At 35.7% G+C, this 26,175-nt stretch overlaps 1 protein-coding gene across 1 annotated transcript; it reads right to left on the reverse strand.

Annotated features, from left to right (window-relative positions):
* Positions 1-24,561, reverse strand: PIWIL1 (piwi like RNA-mediated gene silencing 1). Its single transcript, XM_063087300.1, has 20 exons — positions 24,484-24,561; positions 24,052-24,163; positions 21,980-22,105; positions 21,248-21,462; positions 20,755-20,876; positions 19,536-19,616; positions 18,734-18,931; positions 18,205-18,316; positions 14,447-14,573; positions 14,123-14,240; positions 13,461-13,575; positions 12,072-12,259; positions 11,615-11,687; positions 8,109-8,309; positions 7,887-7,990; positions 6,927-6,997; positions 6,616-6,769; positions 2,667-2,792; positions 326-473; positions 1-164 (listed from the first exon to the last, which is right to left on the reverse strand). Exons 1-20 carry the CDS (start codon positions 24,559-24,561, stop codon positions 48-50), a joined length of 2,586 nt encoding a protein of 861 aa, XP_062943370.1. The 3' UTR covers positions 1-47.
* Positions 24,562-26,175: the final 1,614 nt, after the last annotated feature.

Raw genomic sequence — 26,175 nt, forward strand, 5'->3', positions numbered from 1 at the left:
ATAATTTCAAAAAGAAAAAACAGCTACATCTTGTCATCTTCTGTAGGTTAGAGGTAGTAAAGGCGATTTGACAGTGACAGATTTGGTTCTCTGTGAATACTCTGGCCAACAAGGAAAGCCAGTTTGTGGGCATACTGGCAAGGAGCAGGAACACGAATGACACCCTTTAGTGGAAGGAAAAAAAATGGTTCTATTACTCTAGATTTAGTTTCTCTAAATTATAAATCTCAGTATTAACTACAAAAGCCTTTTTAAACCACAGCAATTTCATTTTGTAAAGTGAATCTCATTGATGTGAAAAAACATGAATGATAAAAATACTTACTGGCCAGTTATAATAGACATGACACAGTTTGTAAGTTAACCGTTGTATGTGGTCTGGCTTCAGGCCACTGCTGTCATAGATAACATTATAATGTGTGGGGGAAACGCTACCACTTCTCACAGCCTGGCTCACAATAAAAAAATCATACCTGGAATTACACAAAACATATAAGACATAAGGCTTATGTTTTTGAAAGCTAAAATTAAGATGATTCAAGTTTCTTACAGTGAAAAGAACTTGTACAGTACTGTAACCTAATCTCTTGATTTGATATTCATTCGGGACCACTTATGTGTGAAAGATGTTTAAGACATGATTATTTAGATTTAAAAATGTTTGTTATGATGCCCCACAGCAAAACCAAACATTTAATATGGCTACTAATTACTATGGCATACACCACTAGTTCTTATTTTCCACTTACACACCTGAGGATTGTGAATGACCCATCACAGACGCTCAAAACAGCAACCGTGGGGGAAATGAATGAGTCTAGTTTCAGGGACTGTTATTCTTCAAATATGCTTTTATGATAGAATCTGTTTCCCTCCTAACTGTCTCCATTGTTATTTAATAAAAATATAATTAACTAATTTTAATGATTAAGGATATGAAGCAAATCTTTAAGACAAAGAGAACATTAAAGAATATAAACAGATGTAGTATAGGACCCAAACGGAAAAACAAAAACCAAGTAATACAAATATGAAGAAATATAACATCAGAATTTTTTCATTTTCTTGGTACCAATAAAACATCAATCCAGAAGTACTGCAATCTGGTTTGATAAAATATAGGAAATTAACTCTGCAATTTAATATGTTCATCGAAACAAGAGAAATTAGAAAATCAGAACTGATCTACAACAAACTCTACAGTTTTGGGGGGTTTTTTTTTTGAGGAGGAATGAGGGGTTCATAAATGATAGATGACTTGCCCAAAAAGAACAAAAATCACAACAGAGCTATGATCAAAACCTTAGTTTGTAATTTAAGCACACATCATTCAAAGTACTGGTAATTAAAAGTGATTCTGGTATTCATTAAAAGTGTACTTCAAGTGTTTGAACAGCATCAGCAGGTGTTAAGTTTTAAATGGCATCTAGTAAAAAGCAATGAAATTTTTTCAGACTTCATAATTCAACTTGGATTTTACCCAATTCATTTAAAGCATTTATTGCCTTCAGGTCAATGTTACAATCCGGGCTTTGGTATTCAGAGCAACAGTAATGTCAGAAAGCATTAGGGGTCATTCTGAATGGTTAAAGAGAACCCTGCAGGAAATAAATTTGCTATTTTAATATCTTAGCCAAGTTTTGTCTTTCTAGCTGATTCTTCCCCAATAAGTTAGAATCCTTCTGAACTAATGCCATAACATCTGCCTGAAAAAAAGATAGAAATCCAAGATAATGCATTTCAAAATAAAAACCTCAAGATAACAAAGGTGACTAGACAGAATGAAAATCTGTATTCTATTATCATTTGTCCATATAAAGTTAGTACAGCAATGCCTCATTTACCCAAGGTTCATACAGGAAAGTGTTCCACATATAAACTCTGTACTTAGGGCAACACTTTACCCTGATTAAAGTTGCTTTCTTTAAAAGAGCTCCAAAACACTTATACGTAAAAACAGAAATTGTCCTAACTATCCACTCTCATGAGGAGGGTGAGAATGAGGCTGATAAACTGTACATCTCCCCCAACAAAAGGGTTTTTGAGGAACTCACTAAAAATGAACCAAGTTTCATGACGTTACAGTTGAACACCTGTGTGCAACTAAGGCCTTGTGCCCATTGTTACCTCCCTGTAAATTCTAGCTGGCTTTCTTATCTTAGGAAAATGAGCTACAGAGTATAGCTCCAGGTTACATACAAAAGCTCTGCTTACTCAGAAACCACTTTTCTCACCTGCAGCTGTGTCTCAGATGAACTTTTTTACCTTTCAATAACTAAGTGCATTACGGATCTAAATACTTTCATTAGAAAGCAATAATCTGTGGATGAAGTTATTAAAAGCAGTCTACAGAAGTAGTTCTTAAACCTCTGTATGTGTAATTATTGCCACAGAAAATAACCTTCTAAAAAAAAAAAAAGAAAGTAAACTTCTCCCAAAGAAAAACTGCACAGAGACCTTTGTTCAGTTTCAGATACTAAGAAGTTATGGGCTTTAGTAATAATGTTAGATCAAATTGGTTGAAGAATTTAAATTTAGTATTTATAAGAAATATGGCATAAGAACTTAAAAAATAAACATGTTAAAGTTGAAAAGTATAAAGGTCATGTTCAAAACAAAACAAAAAAACCCAGAAAACCATCTTCATCTAATCATACAGAACTTACCATTCTGGTCTGGTAACCTCTACATCAATAACTGTTCCAGGAAGTGGGTTCTGAAGTCTTCCTCCAGAATGAGCAAAAAATCTGGCATTCACTCTTTTCTTCACCACAATTACCGTTAGTCTTGGGCTTAAAAATGATGATGCATGTAACTACATTTAGTCAGTCATATTTTTAGGGCACTCATTTATTCAGACAGTCATATACTTAATTTAAAAAGGAATACATCTCTCTTGGGGCATATCATCTGTCCAAATTGTGTAGGAAGAATCAGAATCTTCTTCTTGACAGAAAGAAGGACCAGGTATAAATTGTGTGTAAAAAAACAAATGGTATATATGAGGGTACTTCAAAAAGTTCATGGAAATATTCCCATTATCTTTTAATTCTATTTTTCACAAACATTATAAAGTGGTTTTATATATACCTTGTGATGCAAAAGACTAAATACATTACATATCTAACACACCAAAATAAAATCCAGCATGTCTTCAAAATTCACAATTTAAAATTCTTCAGTGGGCATTTTCTACTATGTGAAAAATATATTAACTCTAAAATCTTTGATTAGCTAATTTAAGTAGTCTCAAAGTCTAAACTACTGCTTTTCAAAATTACTGGTTCACAACATATCAGGGAATACATATATAATATGAATACACATCTTCAGGAGGAATAACTTAATTTTGGGGATATTTCATTGGACTCTCAAAGAACATTTTTTGCAAACCCCTGGAACAGCTCAACCACTCTCAACCTATAATACAATGGACACACAAACACTCACTAGGAGGCTCCCTCTATCCACTTACTCCCCAGCTTGATTCCTCAGCTGGCTCTCCCACATCAAGGTCAGCCAGACTCTCAGCATGGTCCTGTGGACCTTCAGCTCTACATCATGTCAGACCCTGTCCCTCCGCTTGCCTTCTGACTTTCTGGGGAGCAACCTTCTAACTGGCAGTGTGTTGTATCCTAGATATTTCCCACACCCTTTGCTGCCCAACTCTTGGAAACAGTCACATTTGTACACACATAGCCTATTTAGGAATCAATGAATTGGAATGTGTAAAGCACTTAGAGGTGCTGGCATATGGTAAGTGCTTGGCAAATATCTTGACTACTAGCACCTCAATTTTTCCAAATAGAACATTAGTTCCTTAAAAGCACAGATGCACTTGATTCCAAACATTGAGGAGCCAGAGGGTTTTACAAAGAATATGGACCTAGTAATCTTTGACTCAGTATTTCTGCTGTTTTTCAGTGAAAATTAAGTAGGGTAGATAGTTTCCAGTATACTGGACAAATGGTCAAAAAGTCCCCAAATTGGAAACTTCTGTTCAATGATAAACCTAACGGAGCTCTTTCATGATAGTACTAACCAAATATAGAGAGGACAGGAAAGTGATTTTACTTAAATAAACAGAACATTTTTAGAAATATCACTATCTACTCACATACAGCTACTACCAGCTAAAAACAGCTCTGGACATAACAAAGCCATAGCAGATGTGCTGAAAAGGCTTAGAGGCCTCAGTTTCAAATGCCTTTGCCACTTACAGAGATTAAGTTCGGAGCAGGGTCTATGGTTATATAACTTGTTGGAAAGTGATTACTACTTAGGGCTTGATAGCGTCCAAAATAAGCATCAGTCTCAGGAATAAAAAGATAAAATGTGGATAGTTTTAATCCTGTTAACATCACAGGAAACAATTTAGCAAATGTGGTAATGGAAAGACAAGTCAGAAATGTGCTGAAGTAATTTTTTGATTTGTTCTTATATCAAACTTTGCAAATCAGCTAATCTGTGATGCATCTCAACATCTCAATTAAAAAGCAAATATTATAGTTCTAAGGATAACTACAAATACTTAATAAGTCCAAACTTTGCATTTCTCAAAAGTGAGGAATAATCCTCAGATATTACTTTACTTTTATACACAACTTGAAGCTTTTTTCTGGAAGAACTGCCTACCATTATTGAGTGCTTACTGGATACTGTATGAGGTGCATTACATATATTCTCATTTATTCCTTTCAACAACCTTGGTGAGCTGTTTCCCCTGTTCCACAAATGAAGGCAAAGCTAGGATTGACCCAAATTATCTTAAGACATATTACTCTTGACCACTAATCTCTACTGCCACCCAGTAACAGTGCAATTTGCAATGTAAAATCTACTTCATGCAATAGTTTGTTAGGTGTTAGTCCAAGAAATTAATTTAAGTTCTCCTTCCCTGCAACAGAGTGCTATTAGCTAAAGAGGCCCTGGGCAAGTAAACCCCACCAGCCAAACCCCTTGAAGACCCCTGTTCAGAGAACAGACTCAGCACTGCATACTGAGGATGACTCTGTTCACAGACACTCACTCACTAGGGCTGGAAGCGCCTCTTCAAGAGCCATTTCTGCCAATCCTTCTGGTAACCAAACCCAAAGGACTCAAAGAATTGGGCCCCAATAAGGATCATAGTGTGTACTCCCAGTAGCCGAATATTTGGCTCATGGGAATAAAATGAACTTGCACTATATTACTTCTATTTTTCACTTCTTAAAAATTTCCTTTACTTTAGGTAAGAGAAAAAGGCAATGAAGACTAGAAAATGCTGAGTGCTAAAGTAGTAAATGATAGAAAAAAAGACTAAGAAAGAAACAACCCATTTCAGACCTTCCTCTCCTCCCCACATGGACAGAAAATCTAAATCAGAGAAAAATATAAAATAAGGCTTGTACAACTTTGAAATCCAAGATTTAAAAAAAAGCATTATTTAAGTGAGAAAATATAAGCATAAGAGGTAAGGGGATAGGAAAGAATATTAAACTTCATTTCTATAATATTAAAAAATGTTTAGCCTTTTAATATGAAACTCAATTATTACAAAAATGAAAAACAACCCTGACTTGCTCTGAGAACATAATGGCATAATATTTCATTTTTAAAAATGTCTAGGGATCAACACTGACTGGAGGGAGTCTTTTAGAATTTGGTTAAAAACGACTTGGAAGGATTTTCTCATTGGTTAGCTAGAAATAAGATGTTTATCCCATGAGCCATGTAAAATCAAACCAAGCCCCAGGTATCATCAATGGCTTTTAAAACCCCTCATTTCTATAATGATACCAAATGCTAGCTGGGAAAGCTGGCAAAAATAATCAATGTTTCAACATGCATGTGCAAGCACACACAAACAAACCTCGCACATGTTCTAAGTATCATTAAAAATCAAAGCTGCAAATCTTTAATATATTATGCACTAAACCCTTAATACAACCTGATCTTGAATTGCTCACAGTCTGATAAAGAGAAACAGAAAAAGCTAAACAGCGTAACATATTAGAACAGCTATCTTGAGGTATTCAGTTTGCTTCCAAATGGTAAGGACAGTGATGTCTGCAGGAGAGCAGACGAAGGCAAAAACCAATAGGGTTTCAAAGAAGAACAAGTGCAGCATTCAGATATAGACAGCACTATCTTGGATGTCCACATCATCTACAGAAAGGAAGTAAAACCATTTCCTCCTAAGAGACTAAACCCTTGCCAATCACCTTATTGACTGAGTACTAGTCAAGTTCACAATGAAGTTAATTATTCACTGTACAATGAGGCTGGAAAAGAGTAAGTTAAGACTATTTGGAATATTGACTCCAATTCTATGAGTGCCTATAGATGTAGCAGAATAACCAGATACTTGCACTTCAAGGCTTTAGGTGAGAAAGAAGGTGGGCACATGATTGTTTCTGGTGTCTCTATCCTCCCATTCAACCCAGTATTTCCCCCACAAAAAATCCCCAAGGGAAACTTTTCTCCTCCCCATTATATTACAACAAGCACTACTGAACCTATCAAGTTAGGTTCTCACTCACCTTTTCATCTTGTGACACTAATTTCAAAGAGAGAAACAAACACAGAAAGGTGTAACTTTACAAAGGGATAATGCTTTACAATTTGCATGCTTACTTGTAACCTCTACCAACAGATTTTAGGCAATCCAAAAACTGTGGTACTTCATAGTTAACCAATGTTTTAAGTTGACCATCTCCTACACCATCCCGATACACAATAATTCGACTAGGCATGTATTCATTGCAGCTATTCCAAGCCCTCAGAGCAGCTGAAAGAAAGCCAGAAAAGCGTGAACTGAATTAATATTTAGAATAGAAATGGTGTTTCTCCCTAATTCTGGCTTATTTTTCAATAACACAGCTCTTAAGATAATTACTTGAAGACCCTTATTTAGAGAACAGATGAAAACCCCGTGAGAGACTAACCTTGCAAGCAGACTTTGAGCCCATCAACCAGCTCTTGTCCTCTATCTTGAAATACACAACGCGAGAACCAGCTATTCAGAGAAAAAACATGACTAAGGTGAGAATGCAACCGTCCACAAATTCTTCCTTTCTGAATTATTCTATATTTTGTGCTTAACAATTCATCATCTCTGTAATTTCCTTTAAAGATATCTGCTAACATCTCCAAATATTTGATGAAACCTTAAATAAACAGAAGTAGCAAGATGTAGTAAACCCCATAATATACATCATAAACTAAGTTTTCTTTTATTGTAAATCAAGACATAATTCATCTACAGGAAAAAAATAAAATTAAAGCAATACCCAGAGGTATTGTCTAGGTTTACACCAAAATACACACAGCAACACACTCTTCTATGCTATGGTCCTGACAAACCATTCATTATAGGCTTCACTCTTCGAAAAGATAAGACCTTGAAACATACCCATAAAGTAATGCTTACAACTAATATCCCTTCAATTTTCATTGTTTCCTATTCATGGCAATTCCCAAGAAATACATTAAAAAATAATTTTACTATGTTGAAATACAAGTAATGGGGTAAACTGAAGTGGTTTTTCTACATGAAGACTTGAAATTACATTTCAGTAGCCAATAAAAATTGTTAAAGAAGTTTTCAGAGATAGTCACATTTAATGAGATGCACCACCCCCCAACATAAACGATAAAAAAAAGAAAAAAAACCATGAAATGCACTTTACTATAGAATGAAGGCCAGTGAGAAGGCAGGATAGGTAATAACTGTTTTTTTCTTTCCTAAGTTTTCTGACTGGGTATACTATAAGAGAGAAATCAACAGGATAAAAATAATTAACACAACTCCTGTACTGCTCTCAGTCCCCAAGACATCAGCCCCAGATCTACATCCTCTCTTGCCTTTATCTAATCGTCACACAGCTATCCGATTTCTCACTCACCGGGTCATCCCTTCATTGATGCTCGCAACAAATCCTGCAATTGACCTCCGTCCAGCTGCGGTATCATGGTAACAATCAATACCAACGATCATCGCTAGCTTCAACTTTAATAAAAATATTATAATTTTAGATATGACAGAATACTAGAAACATCTAAGTAGTAAATCAATTTTTCTTAAATATCAATTTAACGATTTTATCTACCAATTAAATCAGACTTACAGGCATGTCAACCCTCCAAAGCTCTCCACCCATCTTGCAATTCATCTGTAGGGCAATCTTCGTAGCAATGGCCATGACAGTTTGTTGTTTGCCTAAGGTCCGAGCTACCACACACTGACTTGGGGTAGGGCAATCTGTACATAAGTATTTTTTAATAGCATCATATTTGTCCTTCCGGTTACTTGACAACAGACAAACAACCTGAAAACAAACAAAATACTCTTATTACAAAGAAATCAGGAACCTGAGGATTAAGTTCGAAGGAGAGGACAGGAAACCAAACTCACCTGTGGGGTATAAATATCAAAAAATCATTTATTTTACTATTCATTTCTGCCATATAGCTAATCGATGCAACATTAATAACTTTTAGATACTGCTCCTTATATATTCGACTAAATGATAGATGCTCATAAAGGAACGAAACCATGTTAAGCAAACGTTAACTCAAAACTAAATGAATACTCTGTTCAAACTTGAGAACCTTGCTAAATATGCTCTACAATCAGCTTGGAATAATTTAGAGATAAGGAACAGGGACACATAAGTTACCAATAACTTACAGGGGGATAAATAAAAAATTTTCAAATATGTTCAGTTTTAATTTACTAATGATTCGCCTAGGATCATAGTGCTTAAACTTTTAAAGCTCAGGCTTGAGAATCTGATCAAACTATGAACTTTTCTAGGAAGTCCATGGACAATTTGGGGGAACATTCTGGAATGAGTGATCCAAATAGAACCCTGCCCAAATTCTGGGAATCCAAGTTTAAGTTGGTTCTTGAACTCACTCCTGTATTCTCCAAAGTAGATTCCCAGCTTACCATCTTTTCTACTGTCCCCCTCCCAGTCATTTTCCCACATTGGGTATATCCTTTATTCCAGACAACAATAATAGTTACCTGCCTGTGGCATCTAAGCATGAGATGAAGGACTAAGGAAAGGAACAAATTACATGAAGCCAATTAATTTCTTAGGTTTAAAGCAACATAGATATGATGTTTACCATTCAATTTGTCTTTGCCACCTCATTATCATGGGGCCTCCCAGGAGCTAAAGGTGAAAATTCAAAGGTGCGAGAGAAATTCTTTCTAATACTCAATTTCCTACAACTTGTTGCTATCTTCAGAATGTTTCTATATGAAATAGAAATATACTTTCAACTAGTTTTTAAAAGCAGCCAAAGATATAAACTCCTAATAGTCAGTGAAACAGCTGAACTGATTATTAGTTACATGCAGATCAAGTCATTCTTCCCATCCTACTTTCTGTATAATCACAGGTAAGTTTTCCCTTTCCACTGAAGTTTTAATCTCATATTGTCATTCTATTATTTGCTACATGTTCTCCCCAGCAGATCTGTGGGAACCTTATGCTACACCATAAAAAGCTATAGGAACTTACTGAACCACTATGTGTTGGCGACTAGTTTCAGGTTACAAAACTGACAAAAGTAATGATAAAAATAATCAACTGACTAGATCTCTTCTGGAAGCCCAACTCTGTTAAGAATAAGATGTCTGAAGTACCTGTCTTGGAAATTTTTTAGATAGGGTTCTAACAAATGAATGGAATACTCAAACTGGGTAATTTGAGGAGATTTTAATAAAAGTACAATTTGCAAAGTATAAACAGTGCAGAAGTCCCCCTCTACCACACCCAGGGCAAGCAAAAGCAAGCACCACTAAGGTAACAGGGTAGGGAGTGGTCACGGGAACCTGGGGAGGAAAGGGTATGGAGAAAGCTCTTCAGGAGCCGTGGCCTACATTTCAGCCACCAGCTGAGGTCCTGCCTCCTTTTAGTAAATTTCCCAGCTTTACTGTCCTTACATTTTCTTTTACTATGGAACAAGAAGTCTTGAGGCCAAAACTTAAAATTCTTGAGTAAAGACAATGCAAAGAAGATTCTGTACTGATGTGTTAAGATTTGGACAACTCCTACATTCCCTGCTACTGAGTCTAGGAATCCATTTTGCTACATTATACTAGGTATGTGGACTTACAAAGAAAGCTAAGGCACTATCTCTCATGATTATGAAAGCCCCCTGCATTTCACATGGTATTCTAGAGTGGCTAAATTTCTAAGAACATAAAACTGGACAAGTAGTGAAGCCAGGAAGTACCTGCCAGACTGAAAAACTTCTAGTTTGAGAAGAGTGGGATGATGTTCTTTTTAATGGTAATTCAAGAAATTTATCAAAACTGGGAGAAAACAAAGAGTTAACTTATAGACTAAATTTGAGAAGTTGACTGGCATCAGCAGCAGCAACAGTGAGTAACATCTGTTGAGCTAGTCATAGCTCAACATCTGTTGAGTAGTAGTAATGTGCCAGGCTTGGCAATATCACTTAAACTTCAGAAGCGCCTATGAGACCAAACTATTACTGTTATTATTACAACCCTATTTTTTTTCAGATAATAAAACCAGAAACACTTGCCTAAGATCATGCCAATGGCTGAGCCAGGTTGTGAACCCAGGGACTTGACTTCAGAGTTTATACTCTTAATGACTACGCTACAGATTAAAACAAAAATGAACAAACAGAAAAACCCAAACCTGGTCCCAAAGACCTAAAATTTTCAGATTACAGATAAAAATCATTCATGATAACCAGCTGCCATCATCTAATTTCCCCTTCTCCAATTCCCAATCCTCTGTACCCCACAAGCATATACTATGCAACGAGACTCCACAAATATGAACATGGACTCTCTGGAATTCTGTTTGCACCATTTTCCCCAAGTCACTCACCTGGGTGGATAGGTACAACACACACAACAGCACATTAAAAAAAATACGACAAGCATACAGAAAGGACATTGTTGGGAGGGAGCGGGGAGAGGGAGGAGGGGGGGGTTTTTGGTAATTGGCCACAATAATAAACCACATTGTATATTGACAAAATAAAATAAAATATAAATAAATAAATAAATAAATGAATGAATGAATGAATGAATGAATAAAAATTTTAAAAAATTTTTAAAAAGACAAAAGGTGAAATAGCTTAGGAGAGTGATCCCATCTATATGTTCAAACTCTCCAGGTGATTTGGATGCACACTCAAGTTGACAAATTCTAGTTTTTATGGCCTGCTCACTGAGATTCCTGCTCTTCCACAAATCTTACACCATACTGTCTAGGAAGTTTCCATTTAATTGTACTTCCATGTGTGCTGACAACTAAGAGCTCATTTTTAATTTTGTACTTTCTGTTTTTCCCAAGTTTTCTAGAGTAAGTAAAGCTCTTGAGTCAGAATAAATTAAAGACAACTTTGTCTCCATCCTTTCCTCATTTTTTGGAGAGCACAATTACAAGCTCCTAGTCACACAACTAAAGCTAGCATCAGTTTAGCTACCTTATAGAGGAAAATATATATATATATATTTGTGGTTAGTCTGGGAACCTAACTATAACATTGGAATAATGAACTCAAAGTTTTACAGTTTACAAGTGCCCCTTTTAAAACAACTCATTCACTGAAAACTATGTATCAATTAGCTACTTACTATCTGGGTATCTGATGTAACTTTTCGCTGTAAGACTCTTAAATAGGCTTCAGTTCTATCATCCACTTCAATCCTAGAACAAAAGGTATATAATCCAACATTCAGAAAAAGTAACAAAAATGTACCATGCATAAAAAAGTCCTATAGATTATAACAAATAAAACATCTCTGTATAAAATATGAAATAAAACATCAAGAATACTATCGAAGCAAAAGGCTGTTTCTAACAAAAACACCACTTATACTTTAAAGCACATATATTTGAAAACTAGTCTTACTTGATCTTTTTTCCCACCCATTCTTAGTTAAAATATATTTATCTGCATTACAGGGTGCCATATAAAATCTCTAAGATAATCTTGTTACTGTTTTTAACAGTTCCATCAATTTTGAGTTCCCACACCCTCCAAAAGATTACTAGTCAATTTTCAGAGTAGAAATGACTTGATAAACTTACATTACTGCTTTTTTCATTTGTATGCCCATGGCTGGTGTAACTTTAAATAGATTTTGAATCAATGAATTGGCTGCTTCATAATTTCTTCGAGTATAGATCAACAGCCAGTTATCTAGTGGCTTAACACTAATTAATGGTGCACCTCTTGTTTCTTTTGACCAATCTGCAAATTGTGGGTTGTAATCAAACTAGAAGAAAGTTCAGAGACACTGTAAATTCCGTCGTAAGTTCTCAGTGATAAAGCCAAAAAGTCCTCAATAATTCTACCATGGCATCTTTTGAAACTTACAGTACTACTTTTAAATTTGAATTAGAATGACAGATAAAATGCCCAGAGTGGGGAAAAAAGATACAAAAATGTATCTAAAGGACGATAGCAATTTTATTTAAAATATGTTGACAGCTACCACTCAAGTACTTACTTGTACCAAGTACTCTCCTGAGTGCTTTTTTAGTTGTATTCTCCTTAACCTTTTGTACAACTGTACAGGGAGAGATTTTATTTTCTTCATGATATAGATATTAAAAAATAAGACTCTGGAAGTTAAGCAATTTGATTGAGATGTCAGACACTGAATGAAAGCAAAGTGCAAAAACATCTGATAGCAAGGCAAAAAGTGAACACAAACTCAAAGCACAGCAACCTTCTGATAGTCATCATAAAGGAAAAAAATCAAGTGTTGTTTACATGTCCTACCCACCTCCCCAGCTATCCTTACACAGGGATATATATTTTTATTATTTCTACAGGAGATAATACAAACAGCTGCAATTAAAATAAAGTTACATTGTTAGACCGTTATTCATAGAACATTTAGAAGGCAAGAAGGGCACAGTTTTCTATAAAAAGATTTAAAAATTTTTGACATGCAGTGCTTCACTTACATAAAAAGTATTTTTAGAATACTGGCTTTTCCTTTTCTGAAGACGAAATATAAGACATCACAATAGTTAATATGTATTCTTACAAACAAATGCTTGCGGCAAAAATGAAACCAATTAAATCAGGAGTTTTTCATGTAAAAGATTACCTTAGTAGCAGACAAAAATATTAACCCAATCATATAGTTAAAATTCTTCTACACCTTAAGTAACACAGGTTATTAAAAAAATATTAAACCATTTAAGATATTAAAAATCTTTTAGCTAAGTCTTACAGATTACTTTGAGGACCAAGCTACAGACTCTAATCTTCCATATTTCTCCTCCTGGAGTGCACCCATTTCTGAAGTCCTGCGTTGCTCATGAGTTGATAGAGAGTGGAAGTAGATGGTGAGAAGAGAAAGATGAGGAAAGAACCATTTTGATATGTAACTAGGTTATTCCTACTTGCTTTATCATGATCCAACCCAAATCTCACTTGACTGACAACTTTAAAAACCGCCTTACTGTTTTTCCACCTTGGTGAATCTTTTCTGCTTGCAAAATTCTTCCTGAGAAGGACAGTAAGTTGGAGTCAAAGCTCAAACCCCAGTCTCGAAGCTCCCTTTGAACATTGTCATCTCTGAAAATTTAACATATTTACATGCCACTAAACTTCAGGAAACACAGCAAAAACAAATAGACATATGCAAATAGGGATCTACTCCAACCTACGATAAATTTCAATGTTTCTTTCAGGATTGAGATCCTAAGTGAGAATGCTAGGAAACACAGAGAAATATTTTTCTCTCATCACATCTGTGATTCTCTTTATGACATCCTTTAATTTAAAATTCTGATGCCCAAACTATTTCCCCCTCAAAGTAAACCCCTTGATATAACAAAGACAGAAAACAGATTTTTCCCCAAACATTTCATTTTTCTATTCTGCCACCTTTTTCTAATGAAGAATTAGAAAGGGCACGGGCTACAAAGTTTAACTTTATTATTCCTGAGAAATAAGTGAAATAGCCTCATTTACAAACATGAAGAGCCCACCCCAAATACTGCAAATACAAAAGGAGAAAGTTACTTTCTGACACCCGCCCCCAACCACCCCCAAATCCACATAAAATACAAAACAAAAAACTGAAACCATGCCCCAGTGAAATGTACATAACTTAACTTACTTATGAATATAATCAATGAGTCTTCCTACTTCACGCTGCCTTTGTTCTGGAGTGAGTCTTGTATGAACGGCTAAGTCTTTCATCACATTAAAATCATTACGCATTTTATCAGTTAGACCTTTAAACAAAACATTTAAAGGTACATGGTTAAAGAAAAACAATCAAGTCTAAATAATATTTGGTGTGTAATTCCAAGGAGACAAAGCAGTTTCAATAAAAGGGTTTTTGGGGGTGGGGGTGGGTAAGGGAACGTTTAACAACTTTAAAAAAAAAATAGGTAAATAATCTAGAGATTTCATCCACATAAACACAATGTGGCAGTACCTGTGAGGTAGCAGAGCTCAGGAATCAGCATTGCAGGGCCGGGCATTGTGCCCCCTGGGCCCCTCCTCCTCTTAGGCTGACTCACCAACACCGGCTGTTTCATGTCAGTGATTTCTTGGTTATATTGCTATTCAAGAGAGGAAAAGTATCATTGGTTCATAGCAAATGCCTTTAGTAACATGTCAATGGGCAAAAGGTATAATTTTTGCTTTTGTAATTAAGAATTGATATCAATAGTATGGTCGGTATCAGTTTCCAAAGTTTAAAAAATGCATTTTTTAAATCCTCCTAAAACAGGTTGTGATTTGTATACTCTGAGTACCTCATCTTTTTCCCTAAAAACTTAGATGGTCAAGGACAGTAAGGTTCTGAGTCTCAACATTTAGTCAGAATTCTACTTGCTTCATTTTTTCATTTCTTGGTTTAGAAACAGTAGCCTATGTTACTGAGTCTTCACCACACCATAATTCCTCTAAAACTACTTATAGTGAGAATTTCTAATGAACAAAGTCTCACTATAAGAATAAATAGGGGAAGAGGTTTTCATGTTACAGGACATTTTTAACTATAAAATGCTTTTATAAAATCTTGATACTTTCAAAAGTCAAATGAAATGGGCTCTCTGGCCTCCAGCTCATCTCTGCAATTTTAGAATCACAACAGACTTCTCTTATGTTCACTAAAGTTTCTGGCTCTGAGTCTTCCAGATCCTCTTTCCTATCATCTTCTGAATCTCCCTGACATCTTTTAACATCTTACTTAATTCAGATAACACTTTTTATTTTTAAAAATCAAGTATCTCCATTGAGCATACAAGAGGAGCATCATCACGGCCATTAGTCTCAGTCTCTCATCAACAGACTAAGAAGTACCTGCCTATTCCTTATTGCTATCATATGGCAAGATCCTGCTCACCTATTACAACTCTTGTGAATTAAGAAACCACAAACTCTAGCTTGTCCTTGACTTTGTCCTGTATTGAACCAACCATCTAGGCAAAAAGTTCATTTTCTTATTTCAGACAAGAAAATTTCAAGTAGAACACTCATGTCTAATTTCTGCTTCATGTATCTACACTACCTATTTTATCACTCTTCTCTTCATTAAGGTCTAACTGTTAACAGTCACCCTCCTCATACCACATCACTTAATTGGGAACACATGGGACAGAAGAGTGTAGTCATTTCAGAGTGTTCCTGTTTACACTCTGTTCCACCAGAAGCCTCATGTGCACAGTACCTGACACACAACTTGGCAAGTCTGCTCTTTTATTCTTAGGGACCAAACAAAAAGTCTATCAATTCTTTTAACATTTTTCACATATCAATAAAAAAAAAAAAAAAAACAGCACTCTCATTTCTGTATAACATTACTATTAAAACTTTTCTTTTCAAAACCTACTGACCCCAATCTTCCCTTCCAAATGCCCCTTTTTCTTCTGCTGAGCATTTTCTAGATACTATCTTCAGTCCCAAATCATCGCTTACTACTAAAAATGAATTTCTACTAAGAAGTCCTAAGAATGCCTTGATTCTTTTAAATATCTTAGCCTCACGCCCTTTCAATTACTCATATCCACTAAAGGCACCTGAGTACCTACCCATGGCTACAAGAGAAGTCTTCCCTATAGAAATCATCTGAGCTGAGATTTGAACATAAGAACAAGATTCAAGTATGCAGAGTGTGTCCAACAGAGGGGACAGCACGGGCTAAAGCTCCCCTCCAACAGAGGGGACAGCATGGGTTAGTAAAAAGGTCAGGGTGGGGGACAAGCCATGAGGATAAAGAAGCAGGCAGGGACTACATCACACAGGGTCTCATAGAATAAAGACCAACCTGTTTAACAAGAGGCAGAAGCAATGGGAAGCCACCTAATTACTTTGGGTAGAAGAGTAACACCAGATTTGTGTAAGTTTGAAAATGAATCAGAGAGCAGAAGAAATGAATACTAAGAGACTAGTTGAAAAATGGGGTTTGAACAGAACAGTCACTTACAAAAAGAAAAATGAAGATATTTCAGACGAGTTAACGTAATAAGTAAGAACTAACAATGAGTTACGGAAGGTAAGGGAGAGAGACCTGGAGGTCTGAAGTTTGAATTATCCATTATTCATTTGTTCATTCAAATACCTGAGATTCCTGGCACTGATCAAGAGCATTGAACAAGGGCCAGGTTGGGGGAATATAACACGTTCAATACTGGTAACGTGTGAGGGTTATCTTTCAGACAGCCAAATGCTTAGAACAAGGAGGCAGTTGAGCTTAGACATGCCTGGGCTGGAGCTAGAAATCTAGGGATCATTAACATATCGCATCTGAAGCCCAGGCATAGATGAAACTGGAGATTACCTAGAAGTACATATATAGTAACAGGCTGGAAGTATGCTCACATGTAAAAAGCCACTCAGAGAAGAATAAGCCAGCATGTGACATTCAATACTCATCAGGGATGGGAGAATTTTCCCTGACCTTCCTTAAAGTTTAAATCAAATTTTCAACTGATGTTTTCTTTATATTTGCTGTTGACATATACCAGCCACTCCCATCCCTGATAGTGATTAATAAACCACATAAAAATGCCATTAACTCATTTCTCATAGTAAGGTCTGACACCCAGAAGAATCTAGGTTGGGCATGTCTGAAGTCGTCAAAGAGTAAAGAGGGTGAAAACAGCGTAGAAAAATCAAGCTGAGATGACCCCAGGCCTGTATTCATTTTGCCAGGAATAAGATCAGCCCTTAATGCGACTTCTCAGAGAACCCTTTCCCTCCACAGTGGCCTCTGATCTTTTCAGTCGCAGCAGAGCAGGCAAAAAGTAGACATCAGCAAAAAGACATTTTGAAGGCCAGTAGTCAGATGTATACTTTCCATGCAAAATATAAATATACAATAACTCATTTATTCAAATTTTTCTAAACAGGAAATATTCTACTGGAAGTAGAAAAAATTAAAAAAAAATAGTACTTCAAAAACCTAGTTTTAAGACTTTAATAGTTTTTGAGAAATAATTTCCCTGTTCTTTTAACAGAGTATTTCAAATAGAATGTGACCTGAGGATTTAGGGGCGAGATCTGCTCATCACTGAATACTAAAACAATGTTAGTATGCACTTCTATATAAACATTTTATTTTCTTCTAGTCAGTTGTTCTTTCTTGCTATTTGCCTCTAGTGATCTTTTCAAATTGGTGATCACTGTGCCAAAAGCTAGAATTATCTTTATAAAACCATGTTAGAAGATCACCCAATAAACTGATCTAACCTATATGACTAAACAAGCTTGTCTGAATTTTGTCAATATGTAAATCAAAAGTTAAGAATTAACCCACAGACAGTAGATTTAGCACAACTGATACTGAGGGTTCAAAAACCTTCAATTCCCCCTCCACCTGCTCCAGGTGAAAACTGTTGATTGTAGAACGAGAAACAGTACTGTAAGCTATTCTTTTCCACCTGTTATCCTATTTGTCCTCCACACATGTAAATTCAAATGTAATCTGTCATTCTACTGGAAAAAAGAACCAGGACAGGGCACTTCTCATTATGTGAACTATACCAAACAAAAGGAGGCATTTAAATAATTTGATGAGTTAAAATTAACTATGCTGTGATTGTCCTAACACATACATTTGCATATAGACTTAAAAGAAACTTGTTCATAACGTGCAACAAGCCGTGGAAAATTCTGAGGATAATTCAGATTTCTACTAAGTTCTAAATTCCTCATATGAAAAAGAGAAAATCAGTACTAGCATCTTACCTTCCTGTAGTACTCTAAGAAGCTGACTTCAGAGCCATCAGCTTTCTTAAATGTGCTCTTTGGATTCTGCTCCCAGTCAATATCATCCACTCTGTATGTTTTATTGTTATACCTATAGAATGATTGAGATTTGACTGACATTTGATGGAAATGTGGAGAGCTAATATTTAAGAGATAGATATTACATATTCTCTAAAATTTCAAATCACCCAGTAATATTCAATGTTAAGAAAAGAGAAAGGGAAAAGAATTACTTAACTACTATGCCAGATGAATGGGGAAAGTGACTTAGTATTAGAAAATAAATTAAAAAGTATAAAAATCATTAGATACTTATCCTTTCCAGAGGAGTCTGTTCCCCCCAAAACTATGATATTGGGAAAGGTGACGAATATCCCTCCCCCTTTTTTGTGCTTTTCTCACCAATCAACTTTAAACACAATTTTCTTTCTAACATCATAGGACTAAAAAGCCACAACATCTAAAGATTTGCAAAAAGATTATTTTGCATTTTAAAAAGCAGTCTTACTTGGTAAGAACAATTAAACCTGTTAGTTCTTTAGAAACTCGTTCTTGAAATTTATTTTCTTCTGTTTGATGATATAAATTGCGCATGAAATCTAGAACAGTCTCACTTCGAAGGACTTTATGACTGACATCAGTGCAAAGCATGATGTTGTTTTCATACTGAAGAATAGAAGTAGTGAAGCCAGGCCAAATCACCAACCTGTCAAATAAAATGCAAGTCATCAAGTAACCTCTGTGAATAACCAAACATGTTCTGCATGTATCAAGTTGTGTTTTTCACCACTGTTAACTGGGTGACAAAGTTTTTGATTGAATCAGTTTACTTATTTCTAGGTTTTACATGGTTCCAGATAAAGACCTGTCTTTTCAAGACCTTCAACATTATATTACTATAATTTTATAAGTTCCATTTTAAATGAATATACTAACTTTATTAAACTATTCTTTACACTGGCCTAAGACTTGAAAAAGTTGCCAATCTAATCAAAAGAATCTACAATTATAATAAACCTAAACCCACTTGGGCTGAAATTTTGATATACTAAGGAAACTCGTGAAATAACTATCATGAGGTGATAAATTTTATTATCTGCAGTGACAGAAGAATATCATGTGATTCTTTTTTTTTAAATCCAAGTATTCTGGGATGTCTTCTTATTATTTAAGCCAAGTTAAACATTCACTTAGTGTGATGGGTACCATTAACAGTCACAGTAGTAAATTTGATCACTTCAAATTAGGGAATTACTTTCAAAGTTTGTGATTAAGCCAAAGGAATATGAAAGTTCCCACTTTGTACAAACCTATGATTTGGAATATCAATTGGGTCACTTGGGTTATAATAATTCCGGCCAATTTGTTGCAAATTCATGATTTTCAAAAGCCTAGAAATTGAAAAGTCAGAATAGTTAGAAGTGAATATTGATAGATATCTCTGTTGCTACAATCTGAATGGCAAGATGTGCAGTGTCCATCAATAAAGTTTTATTGGGACACAGCTATGATTGTTCATCTATATATTATCTATGGCTGCTTTCGTGCTACAACAGCAGAACTGAATAGCTGCCACAGAGACTATACAGCCTGCAAAGCCTAGCATGTTTACTATCTGACCCTTTGCAGAAAAAGTTTGCCAACTTTTCATTTAGAAAAAAACAAATCTACCAATTACATTAGTTCAAAACAAGTATCTACCAAACAAATTCTCTTATCATCAGTGAGAGTTATCTTATGGCAAACTTAAAAAGGTAAATTATAAATCCAAGTACAGAGACCCTTGAACAACACAGGTTTGAAATGAACAGGTCTACTTACATATGCATTTTTTTTTCAACCAACCACTGATCAAAAAATACAGCATTCATGGGATGTAGAACCTGCATATATGGAAGGCAGACTTTTCATATATGAAGGTTCCACAGGACTAACTGCAAAACTTGAGTATGTAGAATTTTGGTATATGAGGGGGTCCTGGAACCAATCCTCTATGGATATCAAGGGAGGACTGTATTATGTCCCAATGTTCTCATGCAAATTTAAGCCTCATCCAGAATGCTTCTCACCACCCCACCCCCCAAAAATCTCTGCAGAACACGTCTTGATTTCAGATTTGGAAACTGTATGTACACTAAAAGCAAACTATCAACCATGTAGTACGTCTCCTGTGATGAAATGAGTGTTTAGAGCAGCCCTAACTCTCTTTCTGATCAAGTACCCACCATGGGGAGAAGAAATATAAACTTAGCAATAGGCTCCTGCGGGTTAGTGTGCTCTTAACACAAGTTCAAGTAGGATGTAAAATATCTAATGTCAACACAAATAGGGAAGTTAAAACAGAATACTTGCTTAAAGCAAATTTTATATCAGTAAAACACACCTTAAAATGAACACAATTAAGAAAAACCCAATAATCCCAACATTGCAAAATCCACGTAATAAGTGTACAGGTATCCACTGTAAGGTTTAACTTTTCTGTATGTTTTAAGTTTCTCTTAATAAAATGTTGAAAAAATACTAACATACCTTCTGAAAATAATATTATAGAACTGCAAACAAGTTGGTGATGTAGGTGGAAGTTCATTTGTTAAAGTGATTGTTATCTTCACATGTTCTCCATTTCGGGTCTGACTAAAAACTACAGTAACCTGAAGCCAGGGAGGTGGAAAACCAAACTTTTAATTCTTAAAAGAAAACTAAGCCCAATCACTCAATGCCTGTTTAATAAGGTAACACTGAAAAGTATAGAAATTCTTTAAATGGAATTTTTTTTAAATGGCTATGAGAAAAGAGAGACTAAGTGCATGTATTATAATTCGACTGTAATCATTGTTACTCAAGTGGATTTTAGAATGATACAATAAGGGCAAATTACACTTTGGGTTTATTTTAAGTCCCATCAGACAGGAGACACCTGGGTTCTCTATAAAAGCCATGTGAATTACCCTATATTGTGACAGTTTTGCTTTGAAGTGGAAATCCCCCATCTCCCTTTTCCCCATCCAGACACTGAAATAACCTTGTTCTGTAGTCTTTTAGGTAAAAATAATATTGTTCCATCAAAAGCATGACACCTTCCAATTACATCTTCGTGCTGAAAAAGAAGAGCTGAACGGAGTCTTCTGGCTTCCATCAGTGGGTTATAGTCAATGTGATACTGATATAAAGCCCATTGGGGACGGGATGTTAACCGGAAATGGTTAGTGCTCAACCTTACTATAACGCCTGAAGAACCTGTAAAAGTAAGTCACATTCAATTAACAAAATATCAAGCTTATTCTTTTCTGAAATCTTTCCTACCATGACAAGGCAGACAGATCTGTAAACTAAACGCAAAGAGAAGCAGATAACATGAAAATTCTGATATCTGACTTTGGGGACCACTATTCTATTTACTTAGGTAAATTCCTAAAGAATCATAAATTTAGAAATAAATCCTCCTTAGACTAAGTAATTTACAAAGAAACCAACCAAATCCCTTTATGGAGAAGAGTTTTAAAAGAAAAGTGATCTATATAATAATTAATAAAACAACATTTCGAAATGTGCACTTAAAAACAGCTGTTACCTATTTCATCAAAGCCAAGAGAGAGGGAGGAAATGGAAAAGACATGCTCGGTCCTTGACCAAATGTACTTTTTCTTCCTTGTAATGTCATCATGCAAATAAATAAATAAAATAAAGTTCCTCAATGCTCTGTCCTGTGTACTTGAACAGTAATCTCATGAAACTGTATTCTTAATTAACATACCTGTTTTTGATTCTTTAACATGATCTAGGTTCTGTCTCGTATTCACACCAAGATCGTGAAAATCTCTACGACGACCTCCTCTCTCTGCTAACGTTAACTCATGAAATCCAGCAGATATCTGGAGTTCTTTTAAAAGGAAAAAAAATTATATACTTGCGTGATATTAAAAGTGAACTGAAGAATGATAATATTAATTTCCATAATGCCCAAAGTATACTGAGGTATTAAAACACATAACAACCAAAATGTTTTAGGTATCTGCTGGCCAAACAAGAGAATGGTTTCTTAGTTACAACTTCTTTCATAAAGTATTTCTTGTCACTGCCCTAGACAAACTCAGTTGCTCCCATACAAGGCATACACAATTTTAAAAGGTCAAGACAATCAAACTATGATGCAAGAGCTCAGAAGCATGCTTGTTAACTGGGAGACTGTTTTTCTGTATTATAAGCCTGATAACCATCTAAGGGCTTTAATATCAGTATTTTCCACAATCTGTCATGATGCAATTATTGCTACAGGACTTGGTAGTTTAGAGGGCTTAAATCTATAACCTGGATTAGAAAGCTTAAATATAAAAGTGTAACTTCCTCACTATTTGATTCCCACAAGAACCAGAATAGATGCATGCAGCTAGGCATATCCCATGGCCATGATACACAGCTCATATTGGAATAGGTAACAAGGTATTCATTAATCAGTTCATACTTAGTTCCAAAAGCTGTGGTTATAAGAACCTAAATTATTAAGTCATTCAATTTGGAGAAAAGTGTACAATTAAGTATCTCAGGTCAATATAGGCTGTTAAAATTCTAGCTGTCAATTAATAGGTATGTTATCTTGTATAGAGAAGCCTATTAGTTGACTATCCAACAATCCTTCTCCCATTCTTCTTCAGGAAAAATGTTTATTTTGGGAGTAATACACCTAATAGACTAGAATCTCCATCCTCCCTGCTGCTAGAGTTGGCCTAAGATTTCAGCAGAAATTGGCAGAGGAAACTTTTGGAAATGCTCCTTAGGAGAGTCGGTAGACTTGTGCCTTTTATGTCCTCCATGCCCCTTGCACTGCCAATCTTGCCTGGAATCTGGATATGATGGAAGGAAGGAGTTCGGACAGCCATTCGGAGCCAAATGTTAAGTATTAATAATAGAAGTCATGGACTCTAGACAAAAGAACAAAAAGATCAAACAGCCCACTTCTCTTCTGATCACAAACACCAAAACCAGCTCAGAACTGCATTAGAGAAATAACAGTGGCTTAAACAAAATAATTCAGTTCCTGATATACTTTGGAAACAAGTTACTTAATGTGTCAGTTTCTTCACCTGAAAAATTGATGATAAACTTCACAGGCATGTAATTAAGTCTCAAACAAGAATATCAGCTATAAAGCACTTTCAAGGTGCTGCTATGTTGGTTTCAGTACCTCATGATTTGCAGGGACTCTACTTAAAAATCCTTTAAATATGTTACTGTTCATATTCATCTCCCTTAGTGAGTTTTTTATCCCCCAGACTTTCAGTTTAAAGCAATCAATCATGGCTTTGGCTGAGTAACTATACTAACATGGGTCACGCATACCGAATCCAACCTGATGGCAATAAGGGGTCAGGAATTTTTTCATGACAATTTTAATTTGCCTTTAAAAGTTCATTTCTGATGCAAAAATCCAATTATGAGTTTCTGAACATGAACAAAGATAAAGTCTGTTTCCCTTTCTTCATGCAGTATACTACTATTACTTTCAGGCAAAGCTTAACTGTCACTCTATTCAGATCACAGATTTCAGAATGGGTAAGATTAGAAACCTTGCTAATTAATTTCTGCTCCCATGCTGCTGTCAAAGTGGTTTTATTCAAAACACAAATTAGATCTCACCATTGTTCTATTTAAGAGCCCTTCAATGTATCAACAACCCCATTCACAGAATGAAAATCAAGGTCCCAGACAATATTTCAGTAGAGAGAGCCGTGATTCTTTAAAGTACTGCTGGGACCCCCTGAAGAGAATTTGTACACTAGTTACTATTCCATGTTTGATACTATACACACGCGCCCAAAGTCCTTTTACCTTGTGACTTGGCTGCTGCTCCTACTGCTCCTCTCTGTCGTCCTCGGCCAACTAATTCCCCTTCTGCTGGTGGCTGTTGAGGTCTAGGCTGGATATAACCAGGTTGCTGACTCTGCAGTTATATGCAAATAAAGAGTGTGTCAAGAGAGCACAGATAACCAGAGGAAATAACTAATCTTAAACAAGTCTAAGACATTCAACCAACACCTTTCTAAATTAGTAATCAAATATTTTATTCTTAAAGAGAAATCTGAGAGAAGAGTCACCAAATAAAGTCAAGAATTAGCTGCTTATATCCTCAGGAAAGAGAGCACGATCTCCCTCGCTCAGTTCTTATCTCTTTCATGAGACAGTTTTTAGTCTACTTTCAACAGCCTAAGCTGATCAAGGTTCAAAGATGTTTTCTGGAGTAGGAGATGGTAAGGCACTCACTGCAGCAGCCCCGACGTGTTGCACCACCTCCTGGCCACGCGCCCTTCCTCTGGCTCTAGCTCTGGCTCGCCCAATCATTTTTTTTCATGAGAGAAAATAACTGTGAAAGACAATACTCAATGTACACAATTATATTTGACTATTTCTACAATGTTACCTTTAAACTTATTTAATTAAACTTATTTAAGATTCTAAAATAAGCTCCTAGGAAATTTTGTATTTTTCTAATCTTTCTCAACATATGGTTTTTTAAGGCAAAGTTTCTTCATTTAACAAACTTAAGTGCTTACTGTAGAAAAGTTACTGTAACAGAAAATTTAGTTTTTCAACTGAATTATTTACTATAAACAGACTTAAGAGGGGAAAGTGTTAACAGACTCAAGATGTTGTGACTGGTTCACTCCCATTTGGGAAGAGAGAGAGTATATGTGTATATATATCCATGGATATATATACACATATATATAAAATCTACTATGAAACCAGACATTTCTGGCACGTTTCCTGCCAAGCCTCATAGGTAGTTCTTTTGCATATATGTTGTATCCTTCTGGATCTTCCCACAGGTCCTTTGTAGCTTAAACTGAACACACCCAAACTAAAATATCTTCTACTTCATTGTTTATGTCCCATAATTTCATTCTTGGTGAGTGGTGTCACCATCTATTTTGCCTCTAAAGAAAAATGAGTCATTTATCTCTAAACTGCTCCATTATTGCTCCTACATCTGTTCTAACAATTCTCTCCATTTCTTCAACACCTCATCGGTGTTAGGTGCGTACTGTGAGCCAGGATCAGTGTTAGATATTAGGTATATCACCCACTCACTCTCACCACGGAGTAGAAAGCAGTGTCATTAGGTCATTAAGGGTAGAGGCCTCAGAGCTCCATTGCCTGAACCCTTCACCTTCACATTTTAGACTAGTAACCACGAGCAAACCACATGACCCATGCCTCATGCCTTCATTAGTAAAACAGAATAATCTACCACACAGGTCAATTGTGAGTATCAAATGAGAACAGAGTGCTTAGAAAGTACTTGGCACACAGTGAGCAATCAACAAGTATTAGGCCTTAGTGGAAAGGGCAAATAAAATTACAACTAAAAATTTTAAAAAGCGTAATGAAGGAAACAAGCAGAATGTTCTTACCAAAAAGAAAGCAGGAGCTAATTTACATACTATAGAGGCCCACCTCTAATAACAAGTCAACTGGGATGTAGAATTAGGAGCTGAAAGGTAGGTAGTAATAGTCTTCCAGACAAGCAGAATAATCCATACCTAAGTGCTGAGAGCTTGGCTTGGATGCAGAACAGAATGAAAGATGTCCAATGTGACTGAAATGTAATGAATGAGGACAGCTGAGAACTCTGAGGTGGGCAGGGATCAGACTGCACAGGGCCTTGCAGACAACAGTAGGGAGCTTGGACTGGTTGTTCAGTGCATGAGAAACTCACTGAAGGTCCTAAATAGGGGCAGGTTATCTTTTCTTAGTTAACAGTTTCTAAAATTCTCCATGATGATCCTCCTAGAAAGATAAATCTAATGACATTCTCCAATTTTAAAGACCTTGTCAACTTCCTACTGTGTTCTAAAGGATTAAAAGCAAATACATTAGCTCATCATACAAAAAACCTTTTAAAATCTGACTCCAAATCAGCAATTTCTAAAGTAGGTTACACTAGATATTCTG

The sequence above is a fragment of the Cynocephalus volans genome, chromosome 2 (assembly GCF_027409185.1).
Source record: "Cynocephalus volans isolate mCynVol1 chromosome 2, mCynVol1.pri, whole genome shotgun sequence".
NCBI lineage: Eukaryota > Metazoa > Chordata > Mammalia > Dermoptera > Cynocephalidae > Cynocephalus > Cynocephalus volans.

Bases quoted from the DNA above. Each gene is read 5' to 3' on its own strand.
- PIWIL1 (XM_063087300.1), bottom strand. From the start codon at position 24,561: ATGATTGGGCGAGCCAGAGCTAGAGCCAGAGGAAGGGCGCGTGGCCAG. The intron at 19,617-20,754 runs GTATGTTAGTAT...TTCAATTTCTAG, and splicing joins TATAATATTATTTTCAGAAG to GCTTTTGAAAATCATGAATT. The intron at 2,793-6,615 runs GTAAGCATGCAA...ATCATTTTTAAG, and splicing joins TCTGTTGGTAGAGGTTACAA to CCCAAGACTAACGGTAATTG.